Source organism: Thermothelomyces thermophilus, chromosome 1, assembly GCF_000226095.1.
Source record: "Thermothelomyces thermophilus ATCC 42464 chromosome 1, complete sequence".
In the NCBI taxonomy this organism is placed as follows: domain Eukaryota; kingdom Fungi; phylum Ascomycota; class Sordariomycetes; order Sordariales; family Chaetomiaceae; genus Thermothelomyces; species Thermothelomyces thermophilus.
In genome coordinates this window covers 5,528,396-5,541,871 of record NC_016472.1, presented here as the reverse complement: position 1 = coordinate 5,541,871, position 13,476 = coordinate 5,528,396, and the positions used below count along the sequence as shown (strand labels likewise).

Below are 13,476 nucleotides of genomic sequence, written 5' to 3'. Positions count from 1 at the left end.
ATATTAAAAGAGTCTAAGGGAATGTTAAGTAGGTAATAAGACTAGCTAGAGGAAACGAATATAAGGAGGGTAGTATTCCTGACCCTCTACTACTAGGAGAAGAGGAGCCGGGCTTTCGAATATAGCGCGAATGGTGTTAGAAATCGAGAGCTGAAAAGGAAGCTGAGTTAGAAGCTGATATCTAGAGACGGACCGAGGAAGATAGACTTCGTTAGGGAGAGCTAGAGTATCTAATACGTGGAAGACGTTAGTAACAGACTTAGAAGTAGTTAAGCCAGAGGAAAGCGATATAACTGCTGGTAAATTGGCCTCCTTTGATTGCAAGTAAAATAGCGAATTGAATGCTGTTTCAAATGCTTAAAATAAGCCTAGTTTTGAAGTGTTAGATAAGTCTGGAAGTCAGGTTGGTAAAAAGGTATGTAAGTGTCTATTGCAGTGTCAGCTGACTATACTGTATGCCAAGACCTTGGCATCCTGGGATGGGGGATGGACTTTCTGGGCCAACCTCCGTACTACATATGGATTGTCCCTACTAGACAGCCCCACTCATTCCGGGGGATCGGCTAGGGCGTGCCGTTCCGATTCGACAAATTGGATCCGCTATGTGGGTCAGCATCGCAGCGTCCCACCGCGCCAAAGTTCGTGTGTGGCTTATCTACTGCTACTTTTTACACTACGTGACCGCTCGTCACGTGCCCTGATGGAATCTTGACGACCTGCTTGGTCTCGCTGTCCATTGTCCAGCGCTTCCAGCCTCCTGTGAAATTTGCCCTCAGACCCCATGAAACCGCCACTTTCCCCGGGGGGGTACTCGAGTGCAAGAAACGGCCTCATCCTCTTTCCTACGAAGTAACAATCTCCATCGTGTAGGGCCTACGTCGTAGAGCGGTGGGTGTGAAACACTGTTCCCGTGACACGACTAATGAAACCCCCCCCCTCTTCTCCCAATGTTTCGGTAGTAATCTGGGCTTGTTTGTTATTCTACTCCCCTCCTTGCATCCGCCCCAAAATTTCCCGCCCGAATCAGGGCGGTCTTGTTTCATTGTTCTCTTCTTTCTTCTCTTCTTTCTTTTCGAGAATCGAAGCGAAGGCACGCCAGGGACATCTGGTTGGATAACGGGTCAGGCTAGAACTTGAAGAGACGCGGGTGAGGTCCTGTTGTGTCACTCACCCACGGGCAGGCGTGCATACAGATTAGGCGATGGTGAGGGGAGATGATGCTTGCTTCTTGGATAGTCCCAAAGCACACCTTTCAACGAGCGCCCCTCTCGAGTCAGCCATTGACGAATAAAATGGCCTACCTCATTGTATGTAAGGTATGTGCATATCGTGCCCGCGTTGTAAGTGGGTGGAGCCGAGCGCGGCCGAGTTAGCTCATCGCCCTTGCACTACTACTTTGTATCGCGGCAGGTGTGTTTGGGAAGTATTGGGAAAGTGGTAGCGACCGGTAGCGACCCGGTCAAACGGTTGGTCGATTGGGTGGGGTTGGTAGAGCGGATGCTGCCACCTTGTTCAAGTGTCCGGTGCGGGAGTCGCGACAGAAACTCTGTATTGATCCCGTACCCGAAGGTAGCGGCAGGTAACAAAGGCCCACCATGCCTGTGTGTGTACGGAGAACGTTCCTCGATTCTCCGCCGGTGGGGATCCAGTATCAGCCTCACGCTCCACAGCGCTTGAGTAGTCGCCATTCTCTCTGACGTCTTTACTTGATAGAATCACACAGCAGGGCCGTCGCCACCTTTCACTGAAGGGCTGCCGGCAGCGATCATAGTGCGCATGGCGCTTCGTCGCCTATCTCGTCAAACGCAGGTCTGCGCACAGGTCCAGCTGTGCGAAGTCCTACCTAACGTACCGAAGAATCCGTACTTTCCGTGCGAAGGCAAGCGGCTACAATGCCATGGTCCGTGTACTGCCAGGAATTATCAATCAGGGTCGGCTTTTTGCGCTTACAAGAGGTAAACTTTGTCCACTCTCTTAACATGGCTGTTGCCTAGCTCACAAACTGCGACCTTCGAAAATCGAACATTGTGTCTGGTACAAATCGTGAGTGAACCTTGAAACTTTGACACATGCCCTCGACAAGCTTGGTGAGTTTAACTCGAGCATTCCGTAGGAGTGTTGCATTCACTGCGCACCTCGGCGACTCGGCAACTTCGCCCCGCGCCATTCAGCGTAAGGCTCAGCCCCTTGCATGCCGTCAGGTCGCCGACCCCAAACTTTAAGGTTTCTCTGTCTACTAAAAAAGACTGCGGTCCTGGACGTTTCTTCCATCTCGTCCAGGACACCTCCGCTACTCCAAGGTTGAACTACATCGTCCTGGTTTTGTCCTTGTCTAACACGTCTCGAGAACGTGTTTTCTCACAGCTCGACGAACTCACATGTAGTTACTGTATTCCGTACTTTCATACGTCACTAAGCGAATCAGGCCGAGCGAGCCGCTCCATCCGGAACTAGCTGCCCTCCCCGGGACCCCCACTACCCACCAATCTGGTCTCTGCAACATTCGCCTCCAGTCGAGAAGCGGATCTCTCACCTGGCTGGAATATCTCCCAAGGGAAAAAGGTCTCGAAGACGCGGCTCAATCCCATGCCTGCACCTGTCTCATAGCACCAAACCGTCGTCGCGCGATTCCATGTTTGAGCCACGCCCTGCACGGCGCCAAGACCTTTACCCCCCACAGCCAGTCTCAATCCACTCCAGCCTGAAAGCGCCGAGCTCTCTCACTGCATTACCCCGTCCATCAATATCTATTCGCCTTTAACCTTGCTGTCGCCTTGGTTTTGAGAGAGCTCTCAGCAAGCGTCCATAGAATCCAGGTACGCAATGTGTCTGTCACAGCAGTTCATTCGCTCTTCTGTGTTTGGACCATGTTCTCTTTCAAGGAGCGGCTGTGGAAGCGCGCCCCCATTTTGCTCACCTCAGCTTCTGTAGTATGCCCAGGGAAGGGAGCTGAAATTGTGATGCTGACGTGTTCAATGTACATACCTATTCAAACATATGAGAACGGAGTCTGAAAGCACGGGTTTCCCTTCGTTCTGCAGATTAGCTGCTGACTTCGGGGTTGTAGCCACATAGGCTCATCTCCCGCCACCTAGTTCCTCGTCGCCTCCGTATGGAAAGCGCTGTGTTCTCTGCGTCACATCGAAACAGTCATGGCTTCTGTCTCACTTAACCCAGACACCCCCCAGCAAGGGTTTGGTGGCGAGCCCACTGGACAGGGCAAGACTTCCCTGGCAAGCCTGAACCTAGATTTCCTGAGGTCCGTGAGCGAGAGACGGACAACAAAAGGTGGCTTCAGCGTCTTCTCCACGATGTAGCGTGTATCAGGCTGACTCAGGCTGGCCGCCGTGACAGACGGACAACCACAGAAGCGAAGGGGCCCCAAACCAGATAGCAAGCCAGCCCTCACAAGGAGGCAGGAGCTCAACCGACAGGCTCAAAGGTGAGCTGATCAGGTCGGCGGAACGCGGCCCTTCTGCTCAGCTAACGAGTTGCAGAACCCATCGTGAGCGCAAGGAGCTCTACATCAGAGCCCTCGAGGACGAGGTGCTCCGGCTCAAAGAAATATTCAGTAACATCTCGCAAGACAAGGAACGTCTTGCGGAGGAGAACCGGCAGCTCAAGGCACTGCTTGCTCAGCATGGCCTGGGTGTCTCGTTACCAGGCGGCGGCGTGCTGGACGACTCAGCGAGCAACCCGAGCATAGGCTATTCGCCCAGTGCCAGCATGGCGGGGAGTTATGCCCCGACATCCAGCAACACGACAGCCTTCACGCCCCCGCCGCTGTACTCAGAAAGTAGTGGCGCCCGTGGCGACGGCATGTCACCTAACAGCGCCGCTTACCCGCACAGCAACCACCAACACCAATTGTTTGGGCAGGGAGGTGTCGTCGCAGAAAACGGCGACGAGGCCCAGCCAACCGGGAACTCGAATATAGACTATGAGCAGGCCGGCATCGACTTCGTGTTGACGTAGGTGCCTCTGTCAAGTTCGTCTCATCAAACTCTGCTCTCTGCGGCAGCTAACCTCCAATCCAGGCTCGAGAGGCCCTGCATGAACCACCTCCCCTGGATGCTCGAGCGCGGCGCTGCAACAGGCGTCCGCGAGCCCTGCGGCCACGCTCTCATGGCATCATGCCCCCCGGAGCCCTTTTCTCAGCTCTCTCCCAACGTTCCATTCAGCAACCCTAACGATACCCATGTTCACAACGGTAATGGCATCGCTGAGGCAGAAGAAGTAGTCACCAGCCAAGCGACAACAGCAGTAACAGCAACAGACGCAGACAGAAGAGGAGGGGAAGGCCCAGGCACATGGACCCTCAACAAAGGCGACTTAACCACCCTGTTGGACCTCAGCAAGCGGCTGAACCTCGACGGCGAGATCACGCCCGTCATGGCTTGGGGCATGGTGCTCGCCCACCCGCGGCTGGCCGAGCTGTCGCCCGAGGACTTCGGAAGACTGGCCGAGGAGCTAAGGAGCAAGGTTCGGTGTTACGGGTGAGTTTACCCCCAATCTTTTCTCCATTGCATAACCGACTACCTTCCCAACAAACTCCCTCTCCAATCCCTTCTTCGCTCCCTGGACTTTTTTTTTCTTCGGATAGTCTATGGCGGTATACTGGTCTTGAGGAGGGTGACGATGGATGTGATGAGGTTGAGAGGACAAATGTGCTGACTAAACGTGAAACAGCTTCGGGGCGGTCATGGAACAGTTTGAGGTGAGGGACGCGTTGGAAAATGTGTTCTCGATGAAGGCAGATTTCAGTATCGGGGTTTATTAAACCGACGGGTCTGATACGTGCTTTTTGAAGGTGGTTTGATGGGTGTTAACTTTGTGTCCGTTGATTTTGCCTTGGCTCCAACCATGCGTTGGCGGTAGGGGCCCAAAAAATTTCTTATCTCTTTTGTACAGGAGGAAGTATTTTACATTTGCGACACAAATTGAACCTTATCATGTTCAACATCAGTTAAACATTTTAAGAGTTCCGTTTCACTTTGAAACGACGGGAGGTGGTGGGGGGGGGGGGGGGGGGGGAAGGGAGAAGGAAGGGAAAGGTTCTACTCCGTATTGTGGTTGCTTGGTCAGGTGTCCGCACTGTGCCCGCGCTATCTGGAACCCATACTCTTGTTACAGCGCTTCACATTGAGTCGGCTTGCCCCACTCCACAACACCCCACCAAAGAGAATTTCGACCTCAAAATAAAAGAAGCTTTATCCGGTTTGCCACACCCACCGGAACTGACACCCTGGTCGAGTTACGGTGATAGTCAACTGGCATCACCAACCTCTGCCGTCGCGCAAATCCCTCTAGGTCTTATTCGCTCTAAATAGACCCGAGTCGCCATGGCGGAACCCCTCCCGGGCACTTCTGCCCTCGTCGACCTGATCAATTCGCTGCCTGATCCCGACGGCACATGGGGCCCTCCTATCACCAACGAGACCACTCTCAATGGCGTCCCTTACGCTCCGTACTCCAAGAGCGATAAGCTGGGCCGCATGGCCGACTGGACTGACGCCAAGGACGGCAGGGACGGCCGTAGCAGGCAACAATACAACAGAAGTTATCGCGGTATGTTGCGGAGCCCCGTGGGTTGCGGTGGCGCCATTGTGTTGGCGGTGTGCTGTGCAAGCACTGACGCGCTCATTGTTCTCCAGACCAGCAAGTCTACGGTGCCGGTTCCGCATCTCTCTTTGCCGCGCCGGCGGCCGAGGATGAGGCCTCGTTCTCCGTCGTTTCCAACGTGCGCGACAGCGGCAAGGCCCGCTTCGGGCGGGGCGCCGTCTTCACCCGCGGGCGTACCCAGCGCGGACGCGGCGGTCAGGATGCCAGAGGCGGCGGGCGCCAGCAATTCCAGCGCGCCGGTCGGGCCGGCCAGCAGTACGGCGGCTACGATAGCCGCAGCGGGGCACGGGGCGGTGGAGCTCGCGGGCGCCGCTTCGGCTGGAAGGACTACGACAAGCCGCAGCGCAACCGTGACGCTTCGATCAACATCCGGCCCGACTGGAAGCTCCTTGAAGAGATCGACTTCAACCGCCTCAGCAAGCTCAACCTGGAGGCTGACGAGGGCGAAGACATCGACAGCTACGGCTTCCTATACTATTATGACAAGTCGTATGATAAGCCGGCTGTCAAGAGCGCCGAACGCAAGCTGGCGGTCGTGGATCGTGCCGTGTACAACGTGACGACGACGTCGGATCCCATCATTCAAGAGCTCGCCGAGAAGGATGAGGCTACCATCTTCGCCACGGATAGCATCCTGTCGATGCTCATGTGCGCCCCGCGGTCTGTCTACCCCTGGGATATCATCATTGTGCGGCAAGGCAACAAGGTGTTCCTGGACAAGCGCGATAACGCGGCGCTCGACATGGTCACCGTTAACGAGAACGCTGCCGACGCCCCGCTCGAGGCCTCGGAGGGCTCCAAGGATGCCATCAACCAACCCGGTGCGCTTGCGGAGGAGGCCACTTACATCAACCACAACTTTGCCAACCAGGTTGTGATTGAGAACGAAAACCAAAAGGTCGAAATGGCGCACGAGAATCCGTTCTACAGCGCGTCGGAAGAGACGGAGCCGCCTGCGTCCAAGGCTTACAAGTACCGGCGGTTTGACCTCTCGACCAGCGAAGAGGACCCGACGTACCTCATCGTGCGCACGGAGCTGGACGCCGTCCAGAAGAACGCCACCAATGGCGAGGACCAGTTCATCACTGTCCACGCCCTGAACGAGTTCGACAACAAGGCGCAGGGAAGCGGTGGCGCTCTCGACTGGCGCTCCAAGCTCGTGTCGCAGCGCGGCGCCGTCGTTGCGACCGAGATGAAGAACAACAGCTGCAAGCTGGCTCGGTGGACCGTGCAGAGCATTCTGGCCAAGGCGGACGTCATGAAGCTTGGGTAAGTTACCGCGTAATGCATTGGCCTGGGACCATTGGTGTCATGTCATGGTGAGCTAACGCGAAAATCTAGTTTTGTCTCGCGCGCGACCCCCAAGGCGAACGATAAGCACGTCGTCCTTGGCGTCATAGGATGGAAGCCTAAGGACTTTGCCAACCAGATGAACCTGCAGCTGTCCAACGGCTGGGGTATTGTGCGCACTATTGCCGACATGTGCCTGCAGCGCGAGGAGGGCAAGTACGCCCTCGTCAAGGATCCCAACAAGAGCATACTGCGCCTGTATGAAGTTCCTGCCGGCGGGCTGGACGATGAAGAAGAGGGTTCCGAGGCCGGTTCGGCGAGTGCTGAAGAGGAATAAATGAGGCTCTAGTACGGATACCTGGTTTGCCGATTTGGCAAATTATCGCCAAGCCGGTCGTAAAACGGATGATTAACATGAGATTGGAGTGTTCGCAAGTCCGTAGATCCGGACGTGCCCAGCGGAACATCGAATTTATACAAAAAGAGGAAGCGTTGCACGTCTTTCCACTTTCCGTTATCGCCTTGTTCCTTCTGTAAATTGCATGCACGTGACAGCGCGCCGGACAGTGGCGTCCAAAACCCCACCCTTTTTTCTGCGCACCGCGTTCGCTCTCACTTCCCGAAAGGTCGAACCGTTTCACTCTCCACAACACCAATGTCGGTGGTGGTTCCTTGTTCTTGACCATAGCCCTGCTACCACCACCAATTACTATAAGGATGGCTCCGCAAGCAAAGCCAAAGTTATCCCAGACACGATTGACGACACCCCAAAAACCTGCGCCGAAAATCTCGTTCTCTACGACCAAGACAGCGGGGTCAAAGCCAAAAACGAAAGTGAAGCCGAATCACAGCATCTTGAGTTTCTTTAAAAAGGCGCCGGCACCAGATGAGGGCTTATTCATCGGTGAAGGTGGGCCAGGCCCTGTCTGTAGTGGCCCGGACGAGATCGAAGATGAGGGCTCTGGGGTTGATGGCGACGCAGATGGGCGCGAAGGCGATCAGAAGGAGGATCTTAACGGAACGAATCTCTCTTCCGCCACTTGCGACGTCAACGATGCGACTAGGTATAACGAGTTAGGTGGGGCGGTTAAGAAGAGAAGGTTAAGCCCCCCTCTAAGGGTGGTCAGAACGGAAGCGGATGGAGGTGACTCGGTGTCAGCCGCTGGATCGGCAGAGAGTCTCGGGGCGACGACGGCGGTGTCGAGACCCGATTTGAACACGCCAGCAGCGCCGAAAAGAAAGGCGGGGAATCCGTTTTTGGACGATTCTTCGGATGACGACGACGACGACGACAAGGAGAATAGTCCAATGGTGAGACCGCCACCGCCTGCGTCTGCTGAGTCAAATCATGAAGAATATGAAGGTCCTGAGCCGGCGAAGCTTACCAAAGAAGAGGAGGTTTCCAGGAGAGCGCCGCTTCTGAGGCAGAAGACGTCGGGAGAGGACCTAAACAGTGACGACAAGATGTGCGGCGGACCGGACGATAGCGATTCAAACAAGGCCGAGGCTACTTTAATAAAGGACTTTACTTGCGAGGAACTCGAGGCGATGATATACATGGAAGAGCAGGCGCGGCGTGAAGCGGAGGAAGAAGGGGAAGAACACGAGCAGAGCGAATACACCAGCGACGAGACGATGACGGAGTGCTGCCCCGTCTGCAACGGTAGTTTGGCGGGTACAACATCGGACGAGGCCACAGCCCACGTCAATTCCTGTCTGGATGGCAACCCCACGCCCTTACCAAAACCTGCAGTCCAGGTTTGTGAAATCACTGATGAGACCGAGGGGCCCGCCGTAGGCAAACGATTTGCCAAAGCCGCTGTTGCGCGGCCAGGGCAAGCCAATCCAATCACCCTCTCAGACAATGCCGAAGACCCGAAGTCGAACTCTGCCTTCACTAAGCTCATGTCCGGGCACGCCGAGGACGCAGCCTGGGCGGCGGCGGCGGCGGCAGAGACCGTGTCGAGAGGCATGCCCGCCTACAAGCGAACCTGCCCCTTCTACAAGATCATGCCCGGGTTCTTTATCTGTGTCGATGCCTTCCGTTATGGCGCCGTTGAGGGCTGCAAAGCGTACTTCCTGAGCCACTTCCACAGCGACCACTACATGGGCCTCACCGCAAACTGGACTCACGGCCCCATCTATTGCAGCAAGGTGACGGGGTCACTGGTCAAATCACAGCTGAAGACAGCGGCAAAGTACGTCGTGGAGTTGGAATTCGAAGAGACGGTGCTAGTTCCGGACACCGGCGGGGTCACAGTCACCATGATCCCCGCGAACCATTGCCCTGGGAGTTCCCTTTTTCTCTTCGAGAAGAGCGCTGCCGGGAGAACGCAGCGAATCCTCCACTGCGGCGACTTTCGGGCCTGCCCTGCACATGTTGAGCACCCAAAGCTGCGACCCGAGACGGTCGATGCCGTTTCCGGCCGGACGAAGCAGCAGAAGATAGACGTGTGTTATCTCGACACCACCTACCTAAACCCGCGCTACTCGCTCCCTCCGCAGGACGACGTGATCACAGCCTGCGCCGAGCTCTGCGCACTCCTCAACAAGGCCCTCCTCGCCAACGATGACCGTGAGTGGGAAGCCTTACTTCGCCGACAGCGCGCGGGAAGCTCCTCCGATACCAAGGACGTCAGCAAGTTCTTCACTGCTGCTGCTGCTGCTGCTGCCGCCTCCTCCGCCACATCGACCAGCTCGGCCACTCCCAGACCCGATCAGAACGCCTTCACGGCCCTCGACGGCCGCCGCCACCACCCCAACCGCCTCCTCGTAGTCTGCGGCACCTACAGCATTGGCAAGGAGCGCATCTGCGTCGCCATCGCTCGGGCCCTACGAACCAAAATCTACGCCTCCCCGGCCAAGGTCCTCATGTGCAGACAGCTCGGCGACCCCGAGCTCTCCTCCCTCCTCACCTCCGATCCAGCCGAAGCTCAAGTCCACATGCAGATGCTCATGGAGATCCGCGCTGAGACCCTCGCCGAGTACCTCGAGGGGTACAAAGTCCGCGGCCAGTTCGGACGCATCATCGGGTTCCGCCCGTCCGGGTGGAACTACCGGCCCTCGGCCGGCAAACCTGGCAACGGCGGCAGTGCTACCATCGGAGCGAACCTTCCCCCGACCTCCCTCCCCACCACAGAGCTGCTCCACGGTCCCGGCTGGAAGACGCGCTTCGCTCTCAAGGACCTAGTCCCCCAGCGGGGCAGCTCCCGGGAGGTGCTGTGCTTTGGGGTACCATACAGCGAGCATAGCGGCTTCCGGGAGCTGGCCATGTTCGTGATGGCGCTGCGCATCGAGCGGATTGTGCCGACCGTCAACGTCGGGAGCGAGGTGAGCCGACGGAGGATGAGGGGTTGGCTGGACCGGTGGCTGTCCGAGAGGAGGAGGGGCGGGTTGGTGAGGGTTCTGCCGTCAGGGGAGGAAGAAGGGGGAAAGGGAAGAGGGAATGCAGCAGAGTTGTGGGAGGGTAAGGATGGGCGGGGTGGCGGGGTGTATTGGTAAAGAGTCTGGATCTGGGATTTCTTTCTATTCTTTTTCCTCACTGCGCAAGGGCGTGAGGATGTGACGAGCCTGTGGATACATCGAACGAATGCAGAGTAGAATCTTGGGGATTTTGGAAACACCTTGATATCTCGCACATGACTCTCGGTAGAACGGCCACGATCCCCTCCTTAACTTATCGCGCCTGCTGGCCGCGAGCACGAGTAGGATCTACCAATCTACAAAGGACAAGTATGAGGACGAACTACTCTCTACCCATGGGTGATCGTGAAGAAGCCCCCAATATCGTCTGAAGATTGAAAGAATACAAGGAAGAAGCAGATGTGGGAATAAAAAGAAGACAAAAACAGAAAGAACAAGCAGAAAAAAGGACCGGGGGGGAGGAAGGGGAGGGAAAAATAAACAAATCTACAAGCACATGTGTTGGGAACTGTGAGGCTCGAACTCACGACCTCAGGATATCCCCGATCTACGACCGGATCATCAGCTATTCGCTATGAGACCTGCGCTCTTCCAACTGAGCCAAGCTCCCTGTGGAGTGTGCGTGCTGTGTGTCGAAGTCCCCGTTGGAACCGGCCATTCTTGGCCCTGAGAACTACCGGCCGAGCCGAGGGGAACCAACGAACGAAAGAGAGTTCCATAGCTGATCCCGCGCCGAGGGGAAAAGCTCGTCGGGCCTTCGGACTTCGACCTACTAGTGTAATCGCTATTCAGCTACAGCGTCCTTTGCAAAGTTGGACAATGTTATGGAGCCCATCCTGGAGCATTGAAGATGTGGATCCAGACTAGACGGCGGCCGAGAGACGCAGAGCGTTGTTTACTTAGCATACACTATATGATATGGTCATAGCATAGCATGGTCGGTACCGGTTCCGCGTTTTGGAATGCATTGTGTCGGTACTGAAAGGGAAAGTGTCAGAAGAACAATGGGGCCGCAAAGTTGAGCGGCAAAAAAAAAAAAAAAAAAAAAAAAAAAAAAAAAAAAAAACGCTTGAATCCATAATTAGAGGGCCGTCTGCAGGCCAAGAGATGACTCGAGAGAAGCGCGCGGACCTGGGGGAGCGAAGATGAAGGGCAAAACGGCTCACATGAAATGGGTGATAGCACCTCCGGGTACGGGTGCCGATTGAAACCCGACGGGATGCCTTGAATCCTCCTCTCATCTCATACAGTGCCCCAGCTGCAGATGCCATGCGCTCTTCTTGCCTTTCAGCTCGGCGTAAAAACCGCCAAATGTTCCAAATGTTCCTTTTTTTTTATCGCCCCCGAACGCGACCCGACATAAATCCAGCCTGCTGAACGTAATGTTCCCCTCCCGACAAGCTCCCTGCAGGCATAAATAAGGCAAAGGCGTGTGCGGTCCCGTTGTAGGCTTCCTCTTGCGTTTCCCCCTCGCTCCCCCGCGGGTAGAACCGATCCAAAGCGCTGACATACTACTCGCCCCCTCACCCATCATCAAGCCTCTCTCGCCGTCTCATTTCCCCTTCCCAGCCTGGTTGGCGGCCTCTGCAATGGAGATTTGTCAGCGTGTCATGAGTGCAGGCGGCCGAGGCCGAACCTTGGTTTTGGGTTGGGAGGAGGAGGATTTAGGGGCCGGACATACCTCTCCTCGTCGCGTCCTCTAGCAGCGGCACGTCCACCGCGCTCGCGGGTAGGTGCACGTACCGGACCACGGAACCGCGAATGAAGACGTTCTTGACGGCGCTCTGTCGCAGGAGTGCGGGTGAATGGTGCCGCTGGTTAGTAAATCCATCCACAGAGAGGAGTGTGATGGTAGGCTCACCATGTGCGGGTACTTGATCTCCTCGAGCACCTGGATGTTGTCGAGCTTAATGTTGAGATACTGGTCGACGCTCTTGAGAACGCCGCGGATCTGGATATCGTTCTTGAGCTCGACCGTGACCTCGTGGTCGATGAGGGTTTTGAAGAAGCTGCAGCTCACGGTTAGATATGTGCGGACACTTATTTACAAGCCGTGACGAGGAGCGGCAGCCTGTGCAGCAAAGATGCGATGGGGGTGTGTGCCCGGTGTCCGTCTCGCGGTCACTTCCCCTTCCCCCAAAACGTTGCTCTAGGCTGCCTGGCTCAAGTCACGACCTGGAACTCGCAGGACGTGGGGTTCCTGGTTCCTGGTTTCTGGTTCCTTCCAAACGATCGAGGGAAACACCATCAAAGGCACAGTATAACATGCATTGTGTCGGTGGTTCAAGTGAATTGAGCGTACCTGAAGAATAACATTTTGACACTTGCGCTGCCTTGGGCAGGTACGCGGCAGAAGCAGTGCCGTGTTGGCTTCAACCTGGCGACCAAACGTGACTTAATTTGAGAGGATGATGGGTCGCTGCGAAGCGGAAGGACCCGCGAATCAGTTTGAGCCATGGTTGCTGGGTTTGGTTTGCAAGTTACAGTGCTCTTTTAGGGTTAGGGTTTATTGTGCCTCGACCCAGGTACTCGGCTCCAAAGAACTGGCCGCTCTGCACATCTCCGGTCCCGTCCCTCATTGTCAATCGCTGCATCTTATGTAGGTGCCTATGTACTGTATGTCATTGTGTCGCCTGCACGCAGCACTCCTTCCAGAATCGGAGCCATCCAACCACCCCAACCTGCCCCAGCACTCATCCCAACCCAACGGGCTACGGAGCCGACCAAGTCAAGCAAATCGGTCACAGCAAGGTACCGATTACTCATAAGCACACAATTTAAGCGCGCAAATATCGTCTACTACATTTCAATATATCCGGCGACGGATTGGCCATTCGAAATCTAACCTCGGGAGAAGCCTTTCCTGATCACCAGGAGTGTTGGTCAAAACAAAGGCCGTGGAAACAAGAGAAAACTAAACACAAACGCGGCTCCAAACGCATCGACGACCCGCCACAGCCTGTTAAACCACCAAATCTGCGCACGGCGTCCGAAATGCTGCTGTTTTCCCACCTCTTTTTTGGGCCTTTCTCATCGTTGACTGCCCCCTTCTCTTCTCCTCTTCAAACCCATGTTTCCAGTCTGCTTCTTGGTGACCAGACGACTCATCATCCACCTCCGCATATAAGTAGAGCAGAGGTA

The 13,476-nt window shown here is 55.7% G+C and overlaps 4 protein-coding genes and 1 non-coding gene across 5 annotated transcripts; 3 read left to right on the top strand and 2 right to left on the bottom strand.

The window, feature by feature from the left end:
* The first annotated feature begins 2,678 nt into the window (after positions 1 to 2,678).
* Positions 2,679 to 4,952, top strand: MYCTH_2297066 (uncharacterized protein). The gene is made up of 6 exons (XM_003659658.1): positions 2,679 to 2,816; positions 3,068 to 3,288; positions 3,355 to 3,442; positions 3,498 to 3,971; positions 4,038 to 4,496; positions 4,690 to 4,952. Exons 2-6 carry the CDS (start codon positions 3,153 to 3,155, stop codon positions 4,778 to 4,780), a joined length of 1,248 nt encoding a protein of 415 aa, XP_003659706.1. The 5' UTR covers positions 2,679 to 2,816; positions 3,068 to 3,152; the 3' UTR covers positions 4,781 to 4,952.
* A 172-nt stretch (positions 4,953 to 5,124) lies between these two features.
* Positions 5,125 to 7,428, top strand: MYCTH_2297063 (uncharacterized protein). Its single transcript, XM_003659657.1, has 3 exons — positions 5,125 to 5,568; positions 5,655 to 6,891; positions 6,964 to 7,428. The coding sequence occupies exons 1-3, from the start codon at positions 5,343 to 5,345 to the stop codon at positions 7,247 to 7,249; spliced, it is 1,749 nt and encodes a 582-aa protein (XP_003659705.1). The 5' UTR covers positions 5,125 to 5,342; the 3' UTR covers positions 7,250 to 7,428.
* A 201-nt stretch (positions 7,429 to 7,629) lies between these two features.
* On the top strand, positions 7,630 to 10,413 carry MYCTH_2052357 (uncharacterized protein; the record flags this gene model as incomplete). Its single annotated transcript, XM_003659656.1, has 2 exons — positions 7,630 to 7,822; positions 7,895 to 10,413. 2 exons carry the CDS (start codon positions 7,630 to 7,632, stop codon positions 10,411 to 10,413), a joined length of 2,712 nt encoding a protein of 903 aa, XP_003659704.1.
* A 424-nt stretch (positions 10,414 to 10,837) lies between these two features.
* Positions 10,838 to 10,945, bottom strand: MYCTH_t7. Its single transcript has one exon. It is a non-coding gene; the product is annotated as a tRNA-Met (tRNA).
* Positions 10,946 to 11,648: 703 nt separating this feature from the next.
* MYCTH_2137175 (uncharacterized protein) lies at positions 11,649 to 12,740 on the bottom strand. The gene is made up of 4 exons (XM_003659655.1): positions 12,638 to 12,740; positions 12,197 to 12,344; positions 12,017 to 12,119; positions 11,649 to 11,919 (listed from the first exon to the last, which is right to left on the bottom strand). Exons 1-4 carry the CDS (start codon positions 12,649 to 12,651, stop codon positions 11,888 to 11,890), a joined length of 297 nt encoding a protein of 98 aa, XP_003659703.1. The 5' UTR covers positions 12,652 to 12,740; the 3' UTR covers positions 11,649 to 11,887.
* Positions 12,741 to 13,476: the final 736 nt, after the last annotated feature.

Coding starts and splice junctions, on each gene's coding strand:
- MYCTH_2297063 (XM_003659657.1), top strand. CDS start 5,343: ATGGCGGAACCCCTCCCGGGCACTTCTGCCCTCGTCGACCTGATCAAT. Junction 5,569..5,654: donor ATACAACAGAAGTTATCGCG/GTATGTTGCGGA, acceptor ATTGTTCTCCAG/ACCAGCAAGTCTACGGTGCC. Junction 6,892..6,963: donor GCGGACGTCATGAAGCTTGG/GTAAGTTACCGC, acceptor GCGAAAATCTAG/TTTTGTCTCGCGCGCGACCC.
- MYCTH_2297066 (XM_003659658.1), top strand. CDS start 3,153: ATGGCTTCTGTCTCACTTAACCCAGACACCCCCCAGCAAGGGTTTGGT. Junction 3,972..4,037: donor GGCATCGACTTCGTGTTGAC/GTAGGTGCCTCT, acceptor CCTCCAATCCAG/GCTCGAGAGGCCCTGCATGA. Junction 4,497..4,689: donor AGCAAGGTTCGGTGTTACGG/GTGAGTTTACCC, acceptor AACGTGAAACAG/CTTCGGGGCGGTCATGGAAC.
- MYCTH_2137175 (XM_003659655.1), bottom strand. Junction 12,120..12,196: donor AGATCAAGTACCCGCACATG/GTGAGCCTACCA, acceptor CTCCTGCGACAG/AGCGCCGTCAAGAACGTCTT. Junction 11,920..12,016: donor AGAGGACGCGACGAGGAGAG/GTATGTCCGGCC, acceptor TCTCCATTGCAG/AGGCCGCCAACCAGGCTGGG.